This window comes from Manis javanica, chromosome 16 (genome assembly GCF_040802235.1).
Source record: "Manis javanica isolate MJ-LG chromosome 16, MJ_LKY, whole genome shotgun sequence".
Lineage (NCBI taxonomy): Eukaryota > Metazoa > Chordata > Mammalia > Pholidota > Manidae > Manis > Manis javanica.
This window is the reverse complement of record NC_133171.1, coordinates 34,647,468-34,666,347: the sequence shown is the minus strand read 5'-3', so window position 1 is coordinate 34,666,347 and position 18,880 is coordinate 34,647,468. Positions and strand designations below refer to the sequence as shown.

General features: G+C 39.7%; 1 protein-coding gene across 28 annotated transcripts in view; it reads right to left on the bottom strand.

Moving 5' to 3' along the window:
- Nucleotides 1-18,880, bottom strand: part of DST (dystonin) — a 397,695-nt gene that overhangs the window by 110,087 nt on the left and 268,728 nt on the right. For 22 of the 28 annotated variants that reach the window (XM_073224747.1, XM_073224742.1, XM_073224734.1 and 19 more), the window contains 8 exons: nucleotides 17,520-17,608; nucleotides 16,464-16,599; nucleotides 9,995-15,427; nucleotides 9,054-9,206; nucleotides 7,415-7,648; nucleotides 6,690-6,956; nucleotides 3,168-3,716; nucleotides 1,950-2,126 (listed from right to left, as the gene is read on the bottom strand). In XM_073224747.1, coding sequence (XP_073080848.1) covers nucleotides 1,950-2,126; nucleotides 3,168-3,716; nucleotides 6,690-6,956; nucleotides 7,415-7,648; nucleotides 9,054-9,206; nucleotides 9,995-15,427; nucleotides 16,464-16,599; nucleotides 17,520-17,608 — 7,038 coding nt within the window. The remainder of the gene's footprint in view (nucleotides 1-1,949; nucleotides 2,127-3,167; nucleotides 3,717-6,689; nucleotides 6,957-7,414; nucleotides 7,649-9,053; nucleotides 9,207-9,994; nucleotides 15,428-16,463; nucleotides 16,600-17,519; nucleotides 17,609-18,880) is intronic. The other 6 variants (XM_073224755.1, XM_036998384.2, XM_036998385.2 and 3 more) reach the window with 1 other exon arrangement.

The following is an 18,880-nucleotide window of genomic DNA, read 5'->3' as shown; positions in this document are numbered from 1 at the left end:
GTTAAGGAAAAATAATTTGTAAATGTTGCTAATAAAAATGAAAGAAATGGAGACTGCCTAAATCCTCATAGTAATTCATCCTCACTACATGTTGAGATCATCTGTGAAGAAAATACGTATGTATGCCAAGAACAACTTTAATTACACATTTAACTTTTTAAATTATGCTGTGGCTTAATTAGAATTCATTCTCGTTTGAGACAACGCTCTCCTTTTTAGTACTTCTTTGGCTGAATTAGGACTAGAAGTGTATGCTTTCACAGTATATACCAAGTAAATTTGCTCTATTCCAGAATTAATCCCTGTATCTACTTCATTTAAAAGCCATAGCATTCTTTTTTGAGTTTTTTTTTTGTTGTTCTAGTTAAAAATTACTTTTATACAGTTTCCTAATATAGACCCAACTTAAAATGTGTTATATCTGTTTTACATACTTTCCTATACTCAAAATACCCAACTTCCTAATAAAATGAAATACAGGCAATCTTAGTATTTATTTTAAGCTGTTGGCATTTCCTAGCAAAATAATGGTCTTTTATGTCACAGCATCTCCTCAGCCCTTACCACATATACTGTCCCTGAACGAGTGATCAAATGGGACCTGAAAACTTATGACAGACCTGATCTTGTGCTTGTGGGAAAGAAAGGGAAAAAAGGTGGGGGGGAAAGCGGGCTCAGCAACGCATATTCAAAGGAACCCGAGAGGCCACGTCACTGCGTGGCTGACCCGGCTCGGGACGCCTCCCGACTGCCCAGTGTGAGGCCAGGTAAGCCAGAGCCACAGCGCCCTCCACCCTGCTCGCTGCCCCGGCCCGGCCCTCCCTCCTCTCACCCGATGCTTCTGCCCCAGCTGCCCCTCTCCCTCTCTCTACGTCGGCTTTAACCTGCCACGTTTCACCCCAGTGTCTGACTGAGCTTTCTTCCAGGCTGAAGCTGCCCAGCTCAGGCTAGACGTACCAGTGAGCCTGCTCAGCAGGGTGAGCCAGGGACTGCAGGGCCAGCACTAGTGGGTGCAGCTTCCCCTGTCAGTAGCACAATAGAGGCTTCTGACCCTGTAACGGACAGAGGCGGCTGCAAGGCTGCAAGGCAGTAGTTGAACTGGCAATACAGTGTTTGCTTTTGAGCTCTGGCAGCAACAATGCTACCTATCTGCTAAAAGAAATCACAGGAAACATTTCTGAAATGAAACTTTCAAATTCAAAATTATCGGTCATATGGAATAAGAATAAAATATCTCAAAAATTTTCTCCCCTCCCATGAGGATTTTAAAATATGCTTTAAATTAAGATACAAACATGCTCTCTGCCACTGCACGTATGGCTGCGACTGCCAAAATTATGCGATTTCCACATTAAGCCTTAATTTTTGAAAGAACAGGTAGACTTTTTGGGACCTGTGCCAGGTGATAACTGAAGTCTGTGCCTCTAAGAATCATGGGGATTCTTAATAGGACAGCAGTCCTGGTCCTCAGACCCCCAATGTGACAGAAGCATCCCTCGTGCTCTGCCACCTGTTCACTTGTGAACTTGTATTTACAGCGTACCTACTCTGGGCCAGACACTGTGTGGAGAGATAGAAATGAGCAGAGAGAAAAACACCAGCCCTCATGGAGCTTAATTCTAATGGAGGAAAAAGGCAATGAACAGAATAAATAAATATAAATAAAAATAAGTGTCCTGGGCGATTGGTTTGGTTTGGGAAGTTACATGGGATACAAGCCATAACAGTGGTGTCGAACTAGTTAGACAACAATGGAAAAACCAGTTTCATCAGAAAGAGAAGTGAATGGACTACAGAGAAGTTGAGCTGTAACTCCCTGTGGAAAGGCAAGCATATGCTTCCATCCTCTGTCCCTCTTTCCCTGGGTAAAACGAGCACGAAAGACTGGGAAAGTGGACGGATTTTGGTAAGACTACTGAAGGGCTGGATCTCTCTTTTTTCTTTCTTACCTTGGCCTCTTCTAGCTGCCTCTGCAGATTTTTAGGGTCCACAGCAATGGGCTCGGACAAGTGTTTGTTTGCTGTGACTTCACAGGCCTCGAGCCCAGAAAGAAGGCCACACAAAGCATCTTTGTAGTGTTGATATTTATCCACCAGGTCTTTCAGATTATTCCCAAGAATATTGCACTAAAAAAGCAAGAGAAAAAATGTGGGGGGTTAAAATGCACTATTTTTATGTGTGTTTTAAAAAACCTTGGGACCTAGAAGTTATGTAACTTGAAAAACACCAGAGTTCAACCAAAGTTAATGAAAACTGTAAGACTAACATGTTTTTTCTTTTGTGTGAAGACGAATCCTCTAACAAGTCAAAAGGTTAGCCATAAAAATGAAAAGACAGTCCTAAATTTATACCAATTCAAAAACATATTTACCAGGGCTGAGACTTAACCCATTATAAAGTATTTAGCTGTCAATCACCAGAGGCTGACCTATCAAGGCACATTCCCACTTAGCTTGATATGCTGGGTAAACACATTTGATGAAAAGGTTTTCAAGATGCTTAATATATGATTTCCATGTGTTATACAAGATTGATTTTGCACAAGGAGGACAAATAACCACGTTAGAATGAAGCAAAAAGGCCAAGAGTCAATGACGCTCTTCAAATCGTCTATTCAACTTGGTCAGTCTGCTCAGCTTATACTTGTAACAGGGAAATGTTATCTTAGTTTTGTTTTGTATTTAAACAAAACCCTTCACTTATGCACAAGAATAAGAGAAGCTGAAACAGTTTGTCAGCCGCTGGGTATTACAATAATGCACTGAATGAAAATATCTGTAAAATAAAACAAATATATATAGTATTTGTGAAGGGAATTATCCGAAATGAAACTTTAGTTCTCCAGCCTGAGAGGCTGCAAATTAGCAGGCCACTCTTGGCTTAGAGCCGAAATGTAAGCGCCATCTTGTGGCCAAAGTGGACATTAGCGGGCTTTAGTGAGGGCAGCCTGGAAATCACTCTCAAAATCAACTTTAGGTTCCTGATCTTTAAACACATTTGCAGAAATAAAGCAGGTAAAAAAGACAGAGAAATATGATAAAACTTCCTTGTTTTCTCAGCTTCAGCTTTTGGGTTTTTTGCCTCTAATTTCAAAACAAAAATTAAGAGGACAAAGTGAAAACTATCATTAAAAACTAATTTCCCCTTAAAAACTAAAATAAAATTACCTTAGAGTAGAGAGACTTGAACCGATCGGTAGCATGATCCAGTTTGTTCTGGACCTCTCTGTGGGCTGCAGAGGTGTTGATGCCCTCCTGGTCGGCCACGCCACTGCCATCTGTCTTGCTGCACGATTTGGCTGCTTCTAACACTCTGTTTCCAGAAATGGTGATGTACCGCAAGTCGCCTTTGTGGGAAATCACGTCTTCGGAGAAGCTCTTCTGCCTCTTCAATTTGGTCAGTAAGCCGCTGAAGTCGTCTGCACCTGCTTGCAGATTTTCAAGTTCTTGTTCTGCCTGTTGCAGCCAGTGCTCAAATTCACTGTAATCAGCATCGAAATTTTCTAACTCCTCCTGCAGAGAATGCGTTAACTTCATCTTCTTCTCCGACTTGGCCAGGGCGGTTTCATACTGCACTTTCAGCTCGTGCATGTTCTTCTGTAGTTTCTCTTTCTCCTCCGGAGAGAGACAGTGGCCCTGTTTCTCAAGCAAGGCTTGCGCAGACTGGGCGGCCATGAGGATGGCTTGATGCTGAGAGATGATCTTCTCATGTCGGGCCTACAGGAGCACAAAGCCACGTGGAAGCAGGATGGCGCCACACCCTGACGCCTCAGACTGACAGTCTCATTAACCTTCTCAAGGAGCAGAGCATTTCCCTCTTACTAGTGAATTTCAGAAGAGCAAACTCTGAGCACACTAATCCTATTTTTAAGGAGATTTCCATCTTCTCCAGAAAGTACTTAATCACACAGGACAAATCCTGTTTTTGAGAATTTTGGAAAAAATGTAAATTTCTCTTCCTATCCTAAATCATTTTAGAATCTAAAATCTCAATCTCATGTTACTATTGCACCCTCACAACCACCCTAAAGGGATTGCTGATGTCTCCCCCTAACTAGCAAGTAAGTAATAATACTTTTATTAGGAAATGATCTTGAAAAGACATTTAAATGGGAAAAACAGAATTTGTTAATTTTAAAGCTATAAAAAAGCACTATGACAATAATTAAGCAAGAACAACATACATTCAGAGAAGCGCAGTAAAAATTAGAGGAGTATATACAGTAAAAGAGAGTACTGGGGCGACCTGGTTTCTCCAAGGTCCCGGCTTTCCACATATGGAAAATGAAGACAGTAACCTCTACCCATTATAAGTTTGCTGAAAGGACCACATGAGAGCATGTGTGTAGAACACTTCCTGGAGAATCTGGCATGTGCCAGGGATTAAAATCCACCCAGAAGGCAAAGGACAGGGCTTCTGGCAGATGTGCTGTGCAAACAGGCCACAGGTGTGCAGGGCTATCGATCACCTTGGCCTTCAGGGCAGCTTTAGGGTGGGCCTTAGGCAGCAGGAGTCCCTTCTCTCTACTCATGGCAGCTTTTTCCATTCACCCCAGTATGCCATACAAATATGGCAAAAAGGATAATAATCTTTTGGGCCATTTTTCACATCTAAGGCCCACATGGGCCAGACGACACGGTCACCTTACCTCAGAGTTCCTTCCATGACCCGGTCCTCTTCCACACCACCCCAGGCAGTCAGCCTCTCCACCCACCACCCTAACCCCACCTTGTCAGGCACTTTAGGACTTTCTTCTACAATTGTTCTTATCTGGCAACAGCCCTTCCCTCAGATATCTGCTAAGAAACCCCCATCTACTCTAAGTCTTTGCACAAACCTCCGTGTGGCCTACTGGAATGTTCCTACTGAACACTGAAAAGTGGCCCCGAGTCCCACACTCACCCACCTGTACCCAGTCCATTTACTTCTCTAAGCAAAAAGTTGCTACCTTCTAACATTCCAAATCCCATAGAATTTAGGCATTTATCACCCTATCATCCTCGCCCTCCTAGTGTGCAAACACCGTGACAGGGAATTCATTTTGCTCACTGGGGAATCTCAAGAACCCAGAACAGTGCTGGCACACAGGGGTAAAATAAGAATAATACATGTATTCTATGGCGTTAATAGAATTGAGAAGCACAGCTGTGGATCACTTACAAGGTCTGATCCCAAATAGCAGAGAAGAGACTCATTATTAATATTCATATCCTCGTGACCTGTAACAATGCCTGCCACACCTTGGGCACATGAGAAATATTTTTGTCTAAATAACTTTTCTCCCAAAGATTGTATCTTTGGTACTTGAATTATATTTATATACTACCTGCCAGGAGGCCTTTTGCACACAGGCTGGATAGACACATAAACACCTTATAAGTTATCTGGTCCACCCCTTCCTGTTACAGATGATGAATCCAAGCTGAAGGAAGAGGATGGCTTGGCCCAGAACATATGGCGCAGCTGGAGAGAGCCACAAACAGAGCCTGGTCACACTCCGCTATCCCCCCAGCCCACCAGGGGATTGGGCGTTTCTGAAGCACTTTTGGAGTCCCATATTTTTAGAACTGAGAATATCAGAAGGCAGATGTCACATAGTGGCTTTCCTGCGAGGCATCGTCATGTTTGAGTCCACCCACTGGTCTCTTCTACTTGGGTCAAGTCACTAACCTTCCCCGACTTCTTTCTAACTGACTCATAAGGTTCCTTTAGGAACTCATTAGATTTTTCATTTTAAGAGATAAATACAATAAATGTTCTGTAATAGTCTCTTGAAAGTATATACAGTAAATACTTCCATTCTTCCGGTTTAATTTTTTCTGTAATATAAAAACTTCACAGACAGCCTTCTATTCCAAAGACTCCAAAGACAAAGACTTGGAGGAAAACACAGAGAACTGGAAAAGTAAAGTCCAGTCATCTGACTACCAAATACCAAATGCAGAAACAGAATTATCAATTACGTGACACTTTAAGATGGCTTTTCAAAGTTGCCTGTGCTCCCGTCAGAGCATTAATGTCAGCTTTAGTCTCCATCGCACTGTGGCTTTTAGAAGGGCTCTCATTCCTCCTCTCAACCATGGCCGTCACTGGGGAGATGAACTCAGAGCTCATCAGAGAGGAGCAGAGGCTCAGAGGGAGCCGGAGCGAGCTGAGACGGCCCCGCACGCTGGTCTGGAACATGGATTTGAATGTAGCACAGTGACTGAGCTCAAGGCCTAGCTTTAAATCCAAACTCCATCCCTTCTAGATGTTTAACCTTGAGCAAGTTACTTCACTTCTGTAAGTTACCGTTTCCCATTTTCTCTGTAACGTGATCATTATAACCTCAGAGAGAGTTGGGAGAACCAAATGAGTTTAACACGGAAGCGCTTGGAAAATGCGGGGCCCACTGTAGTTTCTCTATAAATATTTGCTATTATTACTATTTCTATGAATTCCTTATAACCCTGCCTCACTTATAAGAATGCCATGTTTGTTGAACAATTTATTTCCCATGATTTTTGATCTGCTTAGTATTCTCATCTTCCATTTGACAATTTATATTTAACATAATGATAAATCTAGTAAAAAAAAGACTTTACTCTCAAAAGTCATTAAGGTTTAAAAAGATAACTCTGTGCTTAGTTCCCATTGTTACAGACCTGAAAATAGAATTTAACTATATCACTGTGTTTAAAGCAACAAACCTTCACTTTCTGGTATTGCTGGTTCAGATTATCCTCAGTGGTTCCAACTGGCACATCAACATCAGTTTCCAACAGGTTACCGTTAACTTCACCCTCTTCTCCAATCACCAACTTGCTGTCACCTTCTTGAAAATGAGTCCCGTTCTGCTCGATGACCTGTTTCTGCTCCATCCCGGCCCTTTCTGAGTCTCTGTCAACATTTGACAGCCAGTCCAGAAGGTCTTCTATCTTGGTTTTACTCTCTTCCAGCTGCTTCACAGCCGCAACCTGGGCAGGGGGAGTTCACAGTAGGTATTCCGAACACAGGCTGAGGCATTCAGGACATTCCAAAAGATCCCTTAAATTAGAGTGGACGTAACCGACAACTACGCACACTGACAGCTGAACCCAATGAAACTGAACCTTAGAGCCACAGTTACTGTGAAGTTTCCACTGTTCTTAAAAATATATCCTGAAATTTTAACTGTAATTGAATGGGTCCTCCCATATTTCACAAGTAGAAAGGTTCACAATCCCACTGCATTTTTTTTTTTTTTTTAAGTTAAGCAAAGCCAGTGCTTTAAACTTTTTGCAGTATCCGGTCAGTTACATACCCGGAAACCTAAAATTCCAGTTCCTGGTGCTAATCATTGCCCACTACTGCCTGATACCACTTACTAGATCAGGGAGTTGTTACACTAATCATTTTCACAAAGCAACAGGGTACCATGTATTTGAATAAGGACCTTTTCAGTTTCTTCTTTAATTGCTGTTGTCACAACTTTATCCAGTTCCTTTTTCGACTGTTCTGCCTTTAAATTAAGCTGTTCACACTTCATCTTGGCTTCACTGAGTTTCTGCTCAATCAAAGCTTTCTCTTCTCGTGACAGCTTTTCACCATTCTCTTTTAAGAAGTTCTCCGTGTTCTTCACTACTTCTGCCAGCGCCAGTGCACTGCCCTGGATATCTTTCTGTAATTCCTTGTAAAACACACACACAAAACAAATCATATTATCACTGACTTAATTCTTCCAGAATTGTGATCCTAAAAGAAGGCATGAGCAGAGAAGGAGAATCTATAGGTTGAAAATGCATATTCAATGTTTATTGGAGTTGGCTTGTTTATATCACAATATTTAATATAATTTGAAATTTCAATAGCATTAAAGAACAGTATGAGATTTTCATGTTTAACAAAGGGATATGCCTGGTAAAACACTGAAAATAATGAAGCATTCAATGTATAATCCATGCAAGTTTATACACACCAGATTTTTTTATGTTATATAAACACATTTACAAGAGCTTTTAAACACATGGTAATATTATTTAGTCTGTTCCTAAGCATTTATTTTTTAATGTACATCTGTTACTTAGGATAAAAACAAAATAGTTCTCCCAGTGAACTAACATACTTTCTTCTTCTAAACACCAGAGCTCTTTAATGTTTGCTTCTTTGCCCCCGCTTCTAGGAAGCTCAAAATTTGAATCTATCTTCAGCAGTTATAGCTCTCCTCTGTCTAGATTTCTCTCTGTAATTTTTCCTCTTCTCTCCCATATTTACTTTGTATTTTCATTCTCTACATTGCACTGTGCTTGCCATTTCATACTATTTTTCCATGCTTTCATTTTAAGCCACTTCCCATTTTTCTGAAAAGTTTTTGAATTGGAAGAGAAGAGCTCCAATTTACTGAGCCACTGCAATGTGACCTTAACTGTGTTAGTCATTTAACACACAGCATTTACTAAATTCTTACAATCAATGCAAGCATGACCAGTGAGGAAACTGAGGCTACAAAAGACTGTTATAAAGCTAACAATGTGTCAAGTCTGGGATTTGAACCAAGAGCTGCCTAGTTACAATGAGAATGTTCTTTCTTCTGACACCAAAATAAAAATATCTCTATCTGTTATTATTGTTTGTTTACTTCAGTGAAAAGGAAGAGACTGTAGATAAAGACGAAATGAGCAAGAAGGAACTAAGAGAAAGAACCCTAACTGATGTCTATTTTACCTAATTTGCAGATGAGTGGGTTGGCCTTAAATGGACCCAAGTTTGAACTCATCACACAGGTCACTTCCATTACCAAACCTCCTTTACATCTCCCCCACTCAGTATTTCACACAAAACCAGTCAAGAAAATGACCTGGCTTGCATGAAGTTAGAAATATAACTTAACTTTGTAGAAAGCTGAGAGCTCAGGTCTGGAGGAATCTAAATATGCCTTGCCTCAGTAAAGCTAAAATGATGGCTTTTTTTTCAATAATCCTAACTGCTTTCTGAACAATGGCAATCAAGTTTAATGATGAAATGTAATCAAAATTAGTATCAATTATTAATATCAAAGTTAGTAATCAAACTGCTGATGCAAAACCAAATTTTACCTCTTGCTTGGACTGGTACTTCTTCAACTCAACTGTGCCATCTCCAATCACGAAGGCTTCTCGGTGACCAATCAGGTGGTTTTCAGTCTGGGTGAGGAGATCACATATCCCCTGGAGCCTCTCTCTGTACTCCTGCTGACGCTCTGCCATGACCTGAAGTGGACCCAAACCAAAAGCATCTGAAATGTGTGGCCATAAACTTCCTGTTGTTGACAGCTCCCTATTAGAATACATTTTGCAAGTTCTAGATGTAAAATTAGAACACAATTTTTTAAGCTTTTCTAAGTATGCTGTAAACATGATAGCAGTGGGATACAGACTGAGCGACGTGATACAGAAAGTAAGAGCATGTCCCATATGCAAGGAAGAAGACCATGTTTGGATGAAACTACTCAAAAGAATGCTGGCCATGCATGTCTAAGAGATGGAACTTCTGACCGACAGGAAGAAACATTCCATTTTCTTAAGTTCTTGAAACCTGTGACACAAACAATTCTGCAAAAGGACATCAAAACAGCAGTTAGTCGTAATTTGTCTATTAACATATTTGATATGTGTATATAGGTTATCATACTAGAAACAATGCCTGGGTGCATCAAGAAATAATAACAGGTGCACAGCATGTGATATTTTTACTTAAGCACTAAGTCTAATTCCAGTCCCACCCCTTTAAGTTTAAGTTGTTTCTTCAAAGCTTCTAGATTCTTATCCAGAGAACCCTGGGTATCTAAGGGGGCTTCATATCTTGAAGTAAAACCAAATACTCATGGACTTTTGATGTGTGTTATAAACACTGCTGTAGCTCACTGGAAAACTAAATAAAAATTTGGAAATTTTAATTCAATAGCCTTTATGCAGATTTTTAAAGTAAATAAAATGTATGGGTTTATTCTTAAACATTTCATGCAGCTACTGCCATATAAAATGTAAAGTCAACTTACTTGTTCCATTGAGCTACTTCCAGAAGTCATTCCTTTTGACCCTGAAAAACATTCCAGATGGTTTGGGAAATAATTGTGCAATGCCTCTGGCTTCTCATCTCTTGGCAAGGCTGATGCACACACAGTGGAATTTTCTTGTCCAATTTCTTTTACATTTTGTAAATTAGAGGAACAATGGTTTCCTTCTTTGCTTTTAAGATCATCAAGAATGTGTGGCTTTTCACCCACCGTATCAGAAGCAGCAGATGATTTTTGATTCAGGTCTCCAACCTGTTGTACTTGCTCTGAATACGCATCAGCTAGCAGCTTGTAGAAAATATGTTCAAGTTGCAGTGAAAGAACTTTAGATGGGATAGCTCTTTTCTCTAAGTTACACCCTATCTGAGTTACTTCTCTTATCAGTTCAAAGGCTCCCATAATTTTTTGGCTATCCTGATTTTGCTTAAGTATATCAAGGAGAAGCTCAGACTTCAGACTTGAAATACAGAATGCATCATCTCTATACTTTTCTTTAAGGTCTGGTGAGTTATTCATGGGGGAAATTTCAGAACAGTCACCAATCTTAGAGTCACTAGGTACTTTAGATGCTTCATTTATTGTCTGTGATGTGCTAACTCTTTTCACTAAGTTTTGAATTAAAATTTTAATGTCTGCACAGGTTGAAGTTTCTCCAGCCTCTTGAGGATTCACATGGCCATCTTTCAATCTACTTCTAAAAATATCCTTTACATCCTCAATGAATACCTGAGGTAATTCAGGAACCCGAACCTCCTTTTCTTGGAGTCCTGGAGACAAGGCTTCTTCTTTGGGTGGCGCTTGCTCCATTCTTCCTTTCTTATTGATACAGGAGTTACCATTTCTTTTTCCATTTGTAGAGATGTCTGACTGAACAAAATCATTATTTTTCCCAAGACCTTCCACATTACTGAGAGGTAAGACTAATAGAGGGCTTTCATCTCTTTCTGGTGTGAGCTCAGGAACTTCTGTTTCTTCTTCTGAGATACTTTCTTTTGTACAAAGATCATTCCACTGCACCGTCTCATGTAGAGATGAGACTTTGTGGGTAAGTGCTGTCTTCTCTATTGTATCACTGACTTCGAACTGTAAGTGCGCTCCCATGGGAGGGGAAGCTGCTAGAATACAGCTTGGGCTATCTTCCTTTGGTTTCAGAACATCTTTTGCTTTTACACTTTTAGCACAATGCTTCAAATAAGTAAACAGATCAAGCTCTTTCTCAGGCCTGTCAGTGAGTGAATCTTTCTCAACAGTTTGAGTCCCTTCAGACAACATAACGTCTGAGCTCATGTCGTCACTGATCACTTTGGAAATTGATGCGTCAAATATTTCTTCAAGATTCTCAAACTGAACAGGACTTTCATTAACCATTGTTTGTAGATTCTTCTGTTCATCTTTAAGAGTCATGGTTGCTTTTTTAAGGTTTCCTTTCTGATTCTGTTCTTCCTTGTTTGTAATGGGTAGATATGGAAACTGACTATTAGCTGAATCAAGACTCTCCCTTTTACTTTTACAAGGCAAAAGTTTCAAATATTTATCATCTACAAGACCTTCCATAAGCACTTTTTCATTAGAGCACGTTTCATGAATTGATGTTTCATCTTCTATTAACACATTATTGTCATCTTTCTTGTTAATTACATCTCTTCCATGTCCTTGATGACCTTTGTTGGTTACAACGGCTGTGGGTGACAAATGGCTTTCCTCAGAAGGTTTTCCTTCTAAGTCGGGCTCAGGACAAATGGTTTCATCAAAGGATGAGTCAACCCGAAACATTACATTCTCAAAATATTGACCTCCATCTTTCACAGAGTCAGTAGATTCCAGCCCTTCAATCAATTTAAACTTCACGTTCATTAGATCATTATCTAACTCAGAAGTTGAACAGACATTAGTATTATGTAAAATATTTACAGGGCCAAAGATGTTTTCTGATTCAGTGTCTTTAATGACAGGCAGCAATATATTCTTAAAGAGCATCTCACAACTCGACAGATCTTTGCTTTTCCTAACAACCTCCACTGTATATTCTGGAAGGCTGCTTCTTTCGGGAACTAAGCTACTTTTACTAGTTGATTCTAGCTGTAAAACATTCACACCTTGCTGGTTCTCTAAGGAATTATAATTATGCATTTTATCCAGGAGAAACATTTTATTAATACTTTGATTTTCATGACTGCTTCTGTTTTCCTTTACAGTGGTGGCACACGATGGGTTATCTGTGTCTTCAGCCTCATCTTGGCATGTGGGCTTTTCATTCTCACCTTCTATTCCTTCATCACTGCCATCGTTGTCAAAATTGTGGTCATCATCCTGATCATTACTGTCACATGTGTAACCCCCACAAAGTTCTTCATTTTGCATAGAGTCTAAATGACCAGTGTCAAATTTAAATTCTTGTCCAGTTCCATACTCTTCCTTTCTCTCCCTCCAACACCCAGTGTCATCGAATTTTAACGGAGCACTGATGCTCTCTTTACTTCCTACAATTCCATAATCAGTCAAGGAGTCAGACTCATCCCCTTCAAGGTTATTCATACTTTCCCTTTCCGATCCACTTTCCAGCAACTGCCCATTTACCTTGTATGAGTTACCTGAATGTAAACGTATTCTTTCACCAGGATCTAACTCCACTTTCTCAAAATCTAAGAAAAAATCCTGAGCAGACTGCACTTCTCTCTTCATGCTTAAGCGATCAACTAATCCCTCCTGGGTCATTGCCGGGTTTTCATTCTCTTTTGGAGCATCATAACATATATCACCAGGAGGAGCCACCCCCTCATTTTCCTCCTGCAGGGTATCATAGTCCTCAGGCTGCAGACAGTCACAGTCGTCAGCTTCCAGGAGCAGAGAATCATGGTCATCATCTTCAAACAAGGGGGTATCATAAAAATCGTCATCACTCTCGGTGTCTGTTTCTGAGACCCTCTGCTGATCATCCAGTAGCGATGTTTCATAGTCACCAGCGCTGATGGTTTCTTCACACAAGGGTGCACCACAGACGTGAGATGTATTGTCGCTATGGCCCTTTGAAGTCACAGCAAAGGTGTACTCTTCCACTTTGGACTCACTCTGCTCGTCTGCAGGTTTCTTTGGGGAAACAGCATGCATTTTTTCATCCTCACCATAAGTATCTGAAATACATTTATCATTGTGATACTGTACCTGACAAGCGCTAGTACCAATATTTACAGATTTCTGTTGAGAGGGTTCTCCCTGTAAACTGATGCTGATAGCTGCAATTCCCAGAAACTGGTCTTGAAATGTTTCTCCCACTCTTTGGCCTAACAACATGGTTTGGTCATGAGGGGCTTCACATTTATTTCCATGGTTCTCTGTGGTGTGAACATCGTTACCACTTCCCTGATCATTCCTCAATTTATCATGACTTAACAAGGCACTTAGCCTGGGGGAATAGTCAAAGATAGCTGAATCCTTGCTCATATTATCTTCCTTCTCTGTTTCATTCAAATCACAGATTCTACTAGTTTTTGATTTCACAATAGGATTTATTATCAAATCACTTGCAAAGTTTTGAATGTTTTTAGAATGACTACATCCATCTGCATGTTCATTTGTTTCAACCTGGCTCTGATTTTTATACTTTTCAAGTATGTGTTCAGGGTCTTGTCTAAGCATACTCACTTCTGCAAGTCCAGACCCTGTTAGATATGATACAGGATTGGGTACACACACATTGGATGAATTCTTAACTTTATTATCAGTTATCACTACATTCGCCAGGTCTTCTGACGGATGAAGTTCATTTCTGGTGGCATTATTTCCCATTTCATTTAACTCTTCATCTATGGCATGGTTTCTATTTTCAGGGATTTCTTTAGGTTCTTTGCAATGATATTTATCAAAACTATTTGGTGAAGTTGTGCTTTCATCCTTTTCTGTACCTGAAGCATTGCTCAGAAATACACCAGGGAGTCTTAAGACATCAAGACGTTCTTTCACGGGCAAGTCCTCACCACGTCCTGTGCTACAGCCTTCCAGGAGCTCAGCAACGGCTTCGTTCAAGTCTCCATCATACAGTAAAAGCCTCTGCCCTGTGTTTGCATCCATATAGCTATTTATCATCAAATAAGACAGGAATAATAGTTTAGTTTGTTCTGAGCTCGGAGTTGTCACTGGCTCTTCTCCATCAGAAACATCCTCTTCTTGCCTGTAATCATCGACTGGAAATGGATGGAATTTACAAAAAAAGAGCCATCCTCTGGCATTTTTACAAGCTTCTAAATCTTCCAACTCTGGCATTTTATCAGGCAGGATTATACTTTTTAAAATCGATGCCGTGTTGTTATCTATAATTCCAAGCTGCTTAGCAACATCCAAATCAATGACTTGAGAAGTTTCTGGAATATAAAGGGCAGCTATCTTCTGCCTGCCATTCAGGATTTTGTAGGCCAATTCATTTGTAATCAATCCTTGCTGCAAGATAAAAGATGTGGGAAATATTTCACCAGAGTGTGGCCAAATGAGTCCGACATAGCCTCGCTGAGCCTCCAGCACCAGCAGAGCGCTGCTAGAAGTTATTAAATCACACTGGACTGCTTCATCTACAGTTAAACGTTTGGCAGGGTTGGAGTGGATGATTCCACCCGTTCGAACTTGATACATGAGAATACTATGAGCAGTGTCTCTGTCAATCACCCCTTCTGCCACAGCTTCTTCGACAGTCATTCTCTGACCAGAGTTGCAGGCGATCAGACCTCCAGAGAGAAGCTGTGCACCTAATAACCTAAACATGGTTTCACGGTCTATGAGACCTTCATGAGCAGCCCTTAAAATGCTTATTTTTCTTCCACATTTTAATGTTATTCTGCCTCCTTCTTGCGGTCTCACAGGTAGAAGCCGCAGCCCAGTGTTCTCCTGTAAGATACTTCTTTGTAGAATGTCTACTAAAGACACCTTCTCAGAGGTGCAGGGGTCAATAAGATCTTTACACATATTTTGCCTTTCCAGGACTTTAGAAAATAATGCTGAGGACAGCCAGTACTGTTGGAAGGCCTTCTGCAGGGTCAGCTGCTCTCCTGTGGCTGGCACAACTAGAAAGCCCGTGGAAACCAGAATCTCAAGTACCCGGATGGCCATGGGTTCTGATAGCCTGCCTTGAGCCAGAGCATCTAGCACTGGAATGGTGGGGGATGACACAGCAGAAATAATCTCCTTTGCTTGGTTTAATTCTTCGAGTTGGCACAGAACTTGCTCATCAATAAGGCCATGGTGTTTGGCTTCTTTGAGGTCAAAGCATTTTCTTAATTCTGGTGAAATTAGACCAGAAATCATTAGCTGTGTCTCAAGCAACCTGATTCCTGTGTCATAGTCAATAAGGCCTTTTAAAACTGCCTGAAAGACTGAAAGGACTTCTCCAGTTTTCTGATCAATGGTGCCTGCAATCACTTTATCCAGCTGAAAGGAAAATACAAAAGTCCCAGGTCAGTCTGTGACACAACGGTGGGCAGTTTCATGAAACATAGTTTGCATTTTTTAATATGGAATACTCTTCAACATAGAAATCCTCTACTTACCAAGGCGCAGCAATGCTGTGAATATTAGGTAGCTCAAATGCACAAGTGATCTATGTCAGTGATCTATTCAACAGGATAGGATATGATAAAAGCTTTGAAAACAACATGCATCTGTGAATTGAAAATTTAATTCTGTGTACATTAAAAAGGTTAGTGAGGACATAATAGAGTAGATGATGATAGTGAGAAAACAGAACACACCTAGAAGCAAATCATGCTTTCTGCACCCGGGAGGGATTAGTCTACTGACATGGAAGAGTGTCAGTCCCCATGCTATTCATGTTTACAGCATACAGACCGCTTCACAGTCAAAAACTAACAGGCCAGAAAAGTTGTTGCATATCCCCAAAATGCGACAAATTGTGTGCCAAGTAAGAGAATTGAATACATAAAGATAACTTTTTCATACTGAACATTGTGTTGAATATTATGAGTTTGTATGGTCAGGTTTTAAAAGCTTAAGGACAGGCTGAACTTTAAATAATTTCTGCTCTATTTTAAGAAGATGCTAGGGCATCCTCACTGTAACATAGGGTGCAGTATCACTCAAATCTCACGGCTACCTCTGAAAATCAAATAAATCCTGTAACACTCCATTGCCACCTTTAGAGATGATTAAAACATCACATTTATATGGTAAAATACCTAACAGAGCAGCAGAAGAATGGCTTTTAAAGAGAAGAGTTAGAAAAATGAATGATTCTTTTCTTTTACCATGCAAGGCAGAGATTAAAAGGTCATAGAAACTGATGACAGCAAGTGTAAGATTGCATTTAATAAACAACACTGAAATCTCTACGTAAACACACTCCGTCCAGTTCAATGCAAGATCATTTATCATTGACATATATTTCTACAATCATGCAGTAAAACTAAGAATCTTGAAGCAGCTTCATGTTTTAAATAAATAATATTACCTTCTCCTCTACCTTTGTATCTCTTAAGCTTTGTGATTCTTGTAGTTGTTTCAGAGATTCACTAAAGAATAAATTATAACTTTCTTGAAGAGTTTTCACTTGTTTTTCCAGTTCATTCCTTTCTTCTTCTGTCATTCTAAAATAACCAGAAAGTATGAGAAGAGGAATGCAAGTCTTCAAATGATAAAGATGATACTAAGCTCAATGATTCTGCTAAGTAGAAGGCTTTTCTAAAAAGCGCATGGTCATAAAATAAAATGTAACCTCATATACAGATCTCTCAAGTCTCAGAGTGACTGTATATGAAAATTCAGGATTTCCCTAATCATCTAAGAATCCTTCTCTTGTGTGAGAAAGAGGCTGAAGGAAAGGTTATAAACTAATACATCAGCATTTCTTTAGCATATACAAATTTCTAAAATAGCCAGGTGCTGTTATCTGACAGAAGGAAAAATCCCACTGTTAGTCCCAACATGGAAAAGTGACGGAAAGGTACCATTACTCAAGATGAAACTTGTTCAAGCTGCAGGAGGAATGAAGAGGAAACTCACAAAGAAATTAATGTCATTTTGGAATAATCCTAGAGGAGAAACTGAAAACGGTTTAAGAAAAGGGTAAATTCCTTCCCAGCCTGAAGCATTAGATGAAATATGTATTTGCCTTATTGCAAAAAGTAGGACCAAAAATATGAGTAATCAGGTTGCCACAGGTCTTCGCTAAGAACATGAAGAACATACTTCCCAACAGGTAAGTCTCAGAGATCATTACTAAGAGTTAAGACTTGGCTTGGAGCTTCTACCACTCACTAGCTAATAATCCATACCCTCTCTGAGCCTGTTGTCTTGTCAGTAATATATGGGGATAACAGGGACATTTCAGAGTTTTGGTAAAGACTAAAAGTAACACATTGCTAAATTTATAGTCGTTATTATTAAGTAAAGTTGTGATTGAATTCTATTTCTTAAATCTCAATAAAATTTACCATCTCTGCTTTGATGAACATATTTAAGACCGCTTCACTACTATGGATAAAAGAGCTAATGAAAATCGACATACTTGTCTCCATGTTTAGCCAAAAACAGCCGCATGGTTTGAAGTGCTTCAGATAACTGTTCCTTCTTGGTGGATATTTCTTCACTGGAAATCTGTGAGGCAAAGAAGATACATTCAACTTCTCTCCTCCTGAAGACTAAAAAAAGGTTAACCTTTAAAAACTAATCAAGTTCTATTAATCAAGGCCCAAATGACAGATCTACTTTCTGGGTGACCCAAGTCAAAACCCTATCAGAATCAGTTTACTGGCCTGGATAAGAGAAGTACCTTATTTAGAATGCATGATGAAAGAAAGGCCCTCTCCGTGACCACAATGTGGTCATTTTCACAAGGAAACAGTAATCCAGCATTACATGGTTCTTGCACTTGTCTCCGCCCACCCCAAATGAAGGATGCTTGAACACCCAAGGTGGCCAGAGGTTCAGCCCTGGCCCCATCACCCCTGTACATCACAGTATTCAAGACAACTCAGGAATGTGGAACAGCTAATTCAAAAGAGCATCTTTCTTCTCCCAAGCTCCTGGAAATAGTGCTCCTTCTGACAAAATTATGGTGAAAGCACTAATCCGTAAGCGGGCAGACCAAGAATAAATCATTTCCATTGCTAAAACTTTCACCTTGCAAGTCACCTGTGACAGCCAGAGGAACAAGTGATCTATTTGAGTAAAACCACTTTTTCCTAATCTCTCAGTGCATCACTTCTGAATACCTAATTTCAGAAACTGCCTGTTAAAAGAACAGAAATAAGGAAATGATGGGCCCATGAAAAGATGTATTTCCCCATGTATTCTCTTCAGAATAAAGTCAACTTAAAGGTGATTTTTCCTGGTTATAGAAAATCATGAAGCCAGTGATTTTTGACAGGCACATTTATTATTCACATCAAATTACCTTAAATTTCCTTTAACAGAAAGACTACCAAGTGTTACAGAGATTTTTAATTTAGGCCATGATCTGCGTTTTAAAAAGTATCTACTTTTATGTGTACTAGGTCTAAAACTGATAGTAAAGTTTTGGGGAATTTATAACTACAGAATGAGAAAGTACCAAGGTTTATAATCCACATTTCTCAAAAGAAACTTGCTTTCCCAAGAAATTTTTGCTAAGGTTTATGTTCCTATTTTAGTTCTTTTCCTATCTGATAAGGAGAAAAGTTAAGAAATAAGATATTTGAAACTAAGTATTCACATAAAATAACCTTCTGAAGATTCTGGGTTCCAAACACCAAACGTAATTGCTTTCCAACCTCTTATTTCTTCCACACTAATATGAAATACACTATGCAAGACTACAAACTAATATGGCTTTATTTTAATTAAATAATAATTTAAGTATATACTCAGGTCTGTAAACTTCTTCAAGGG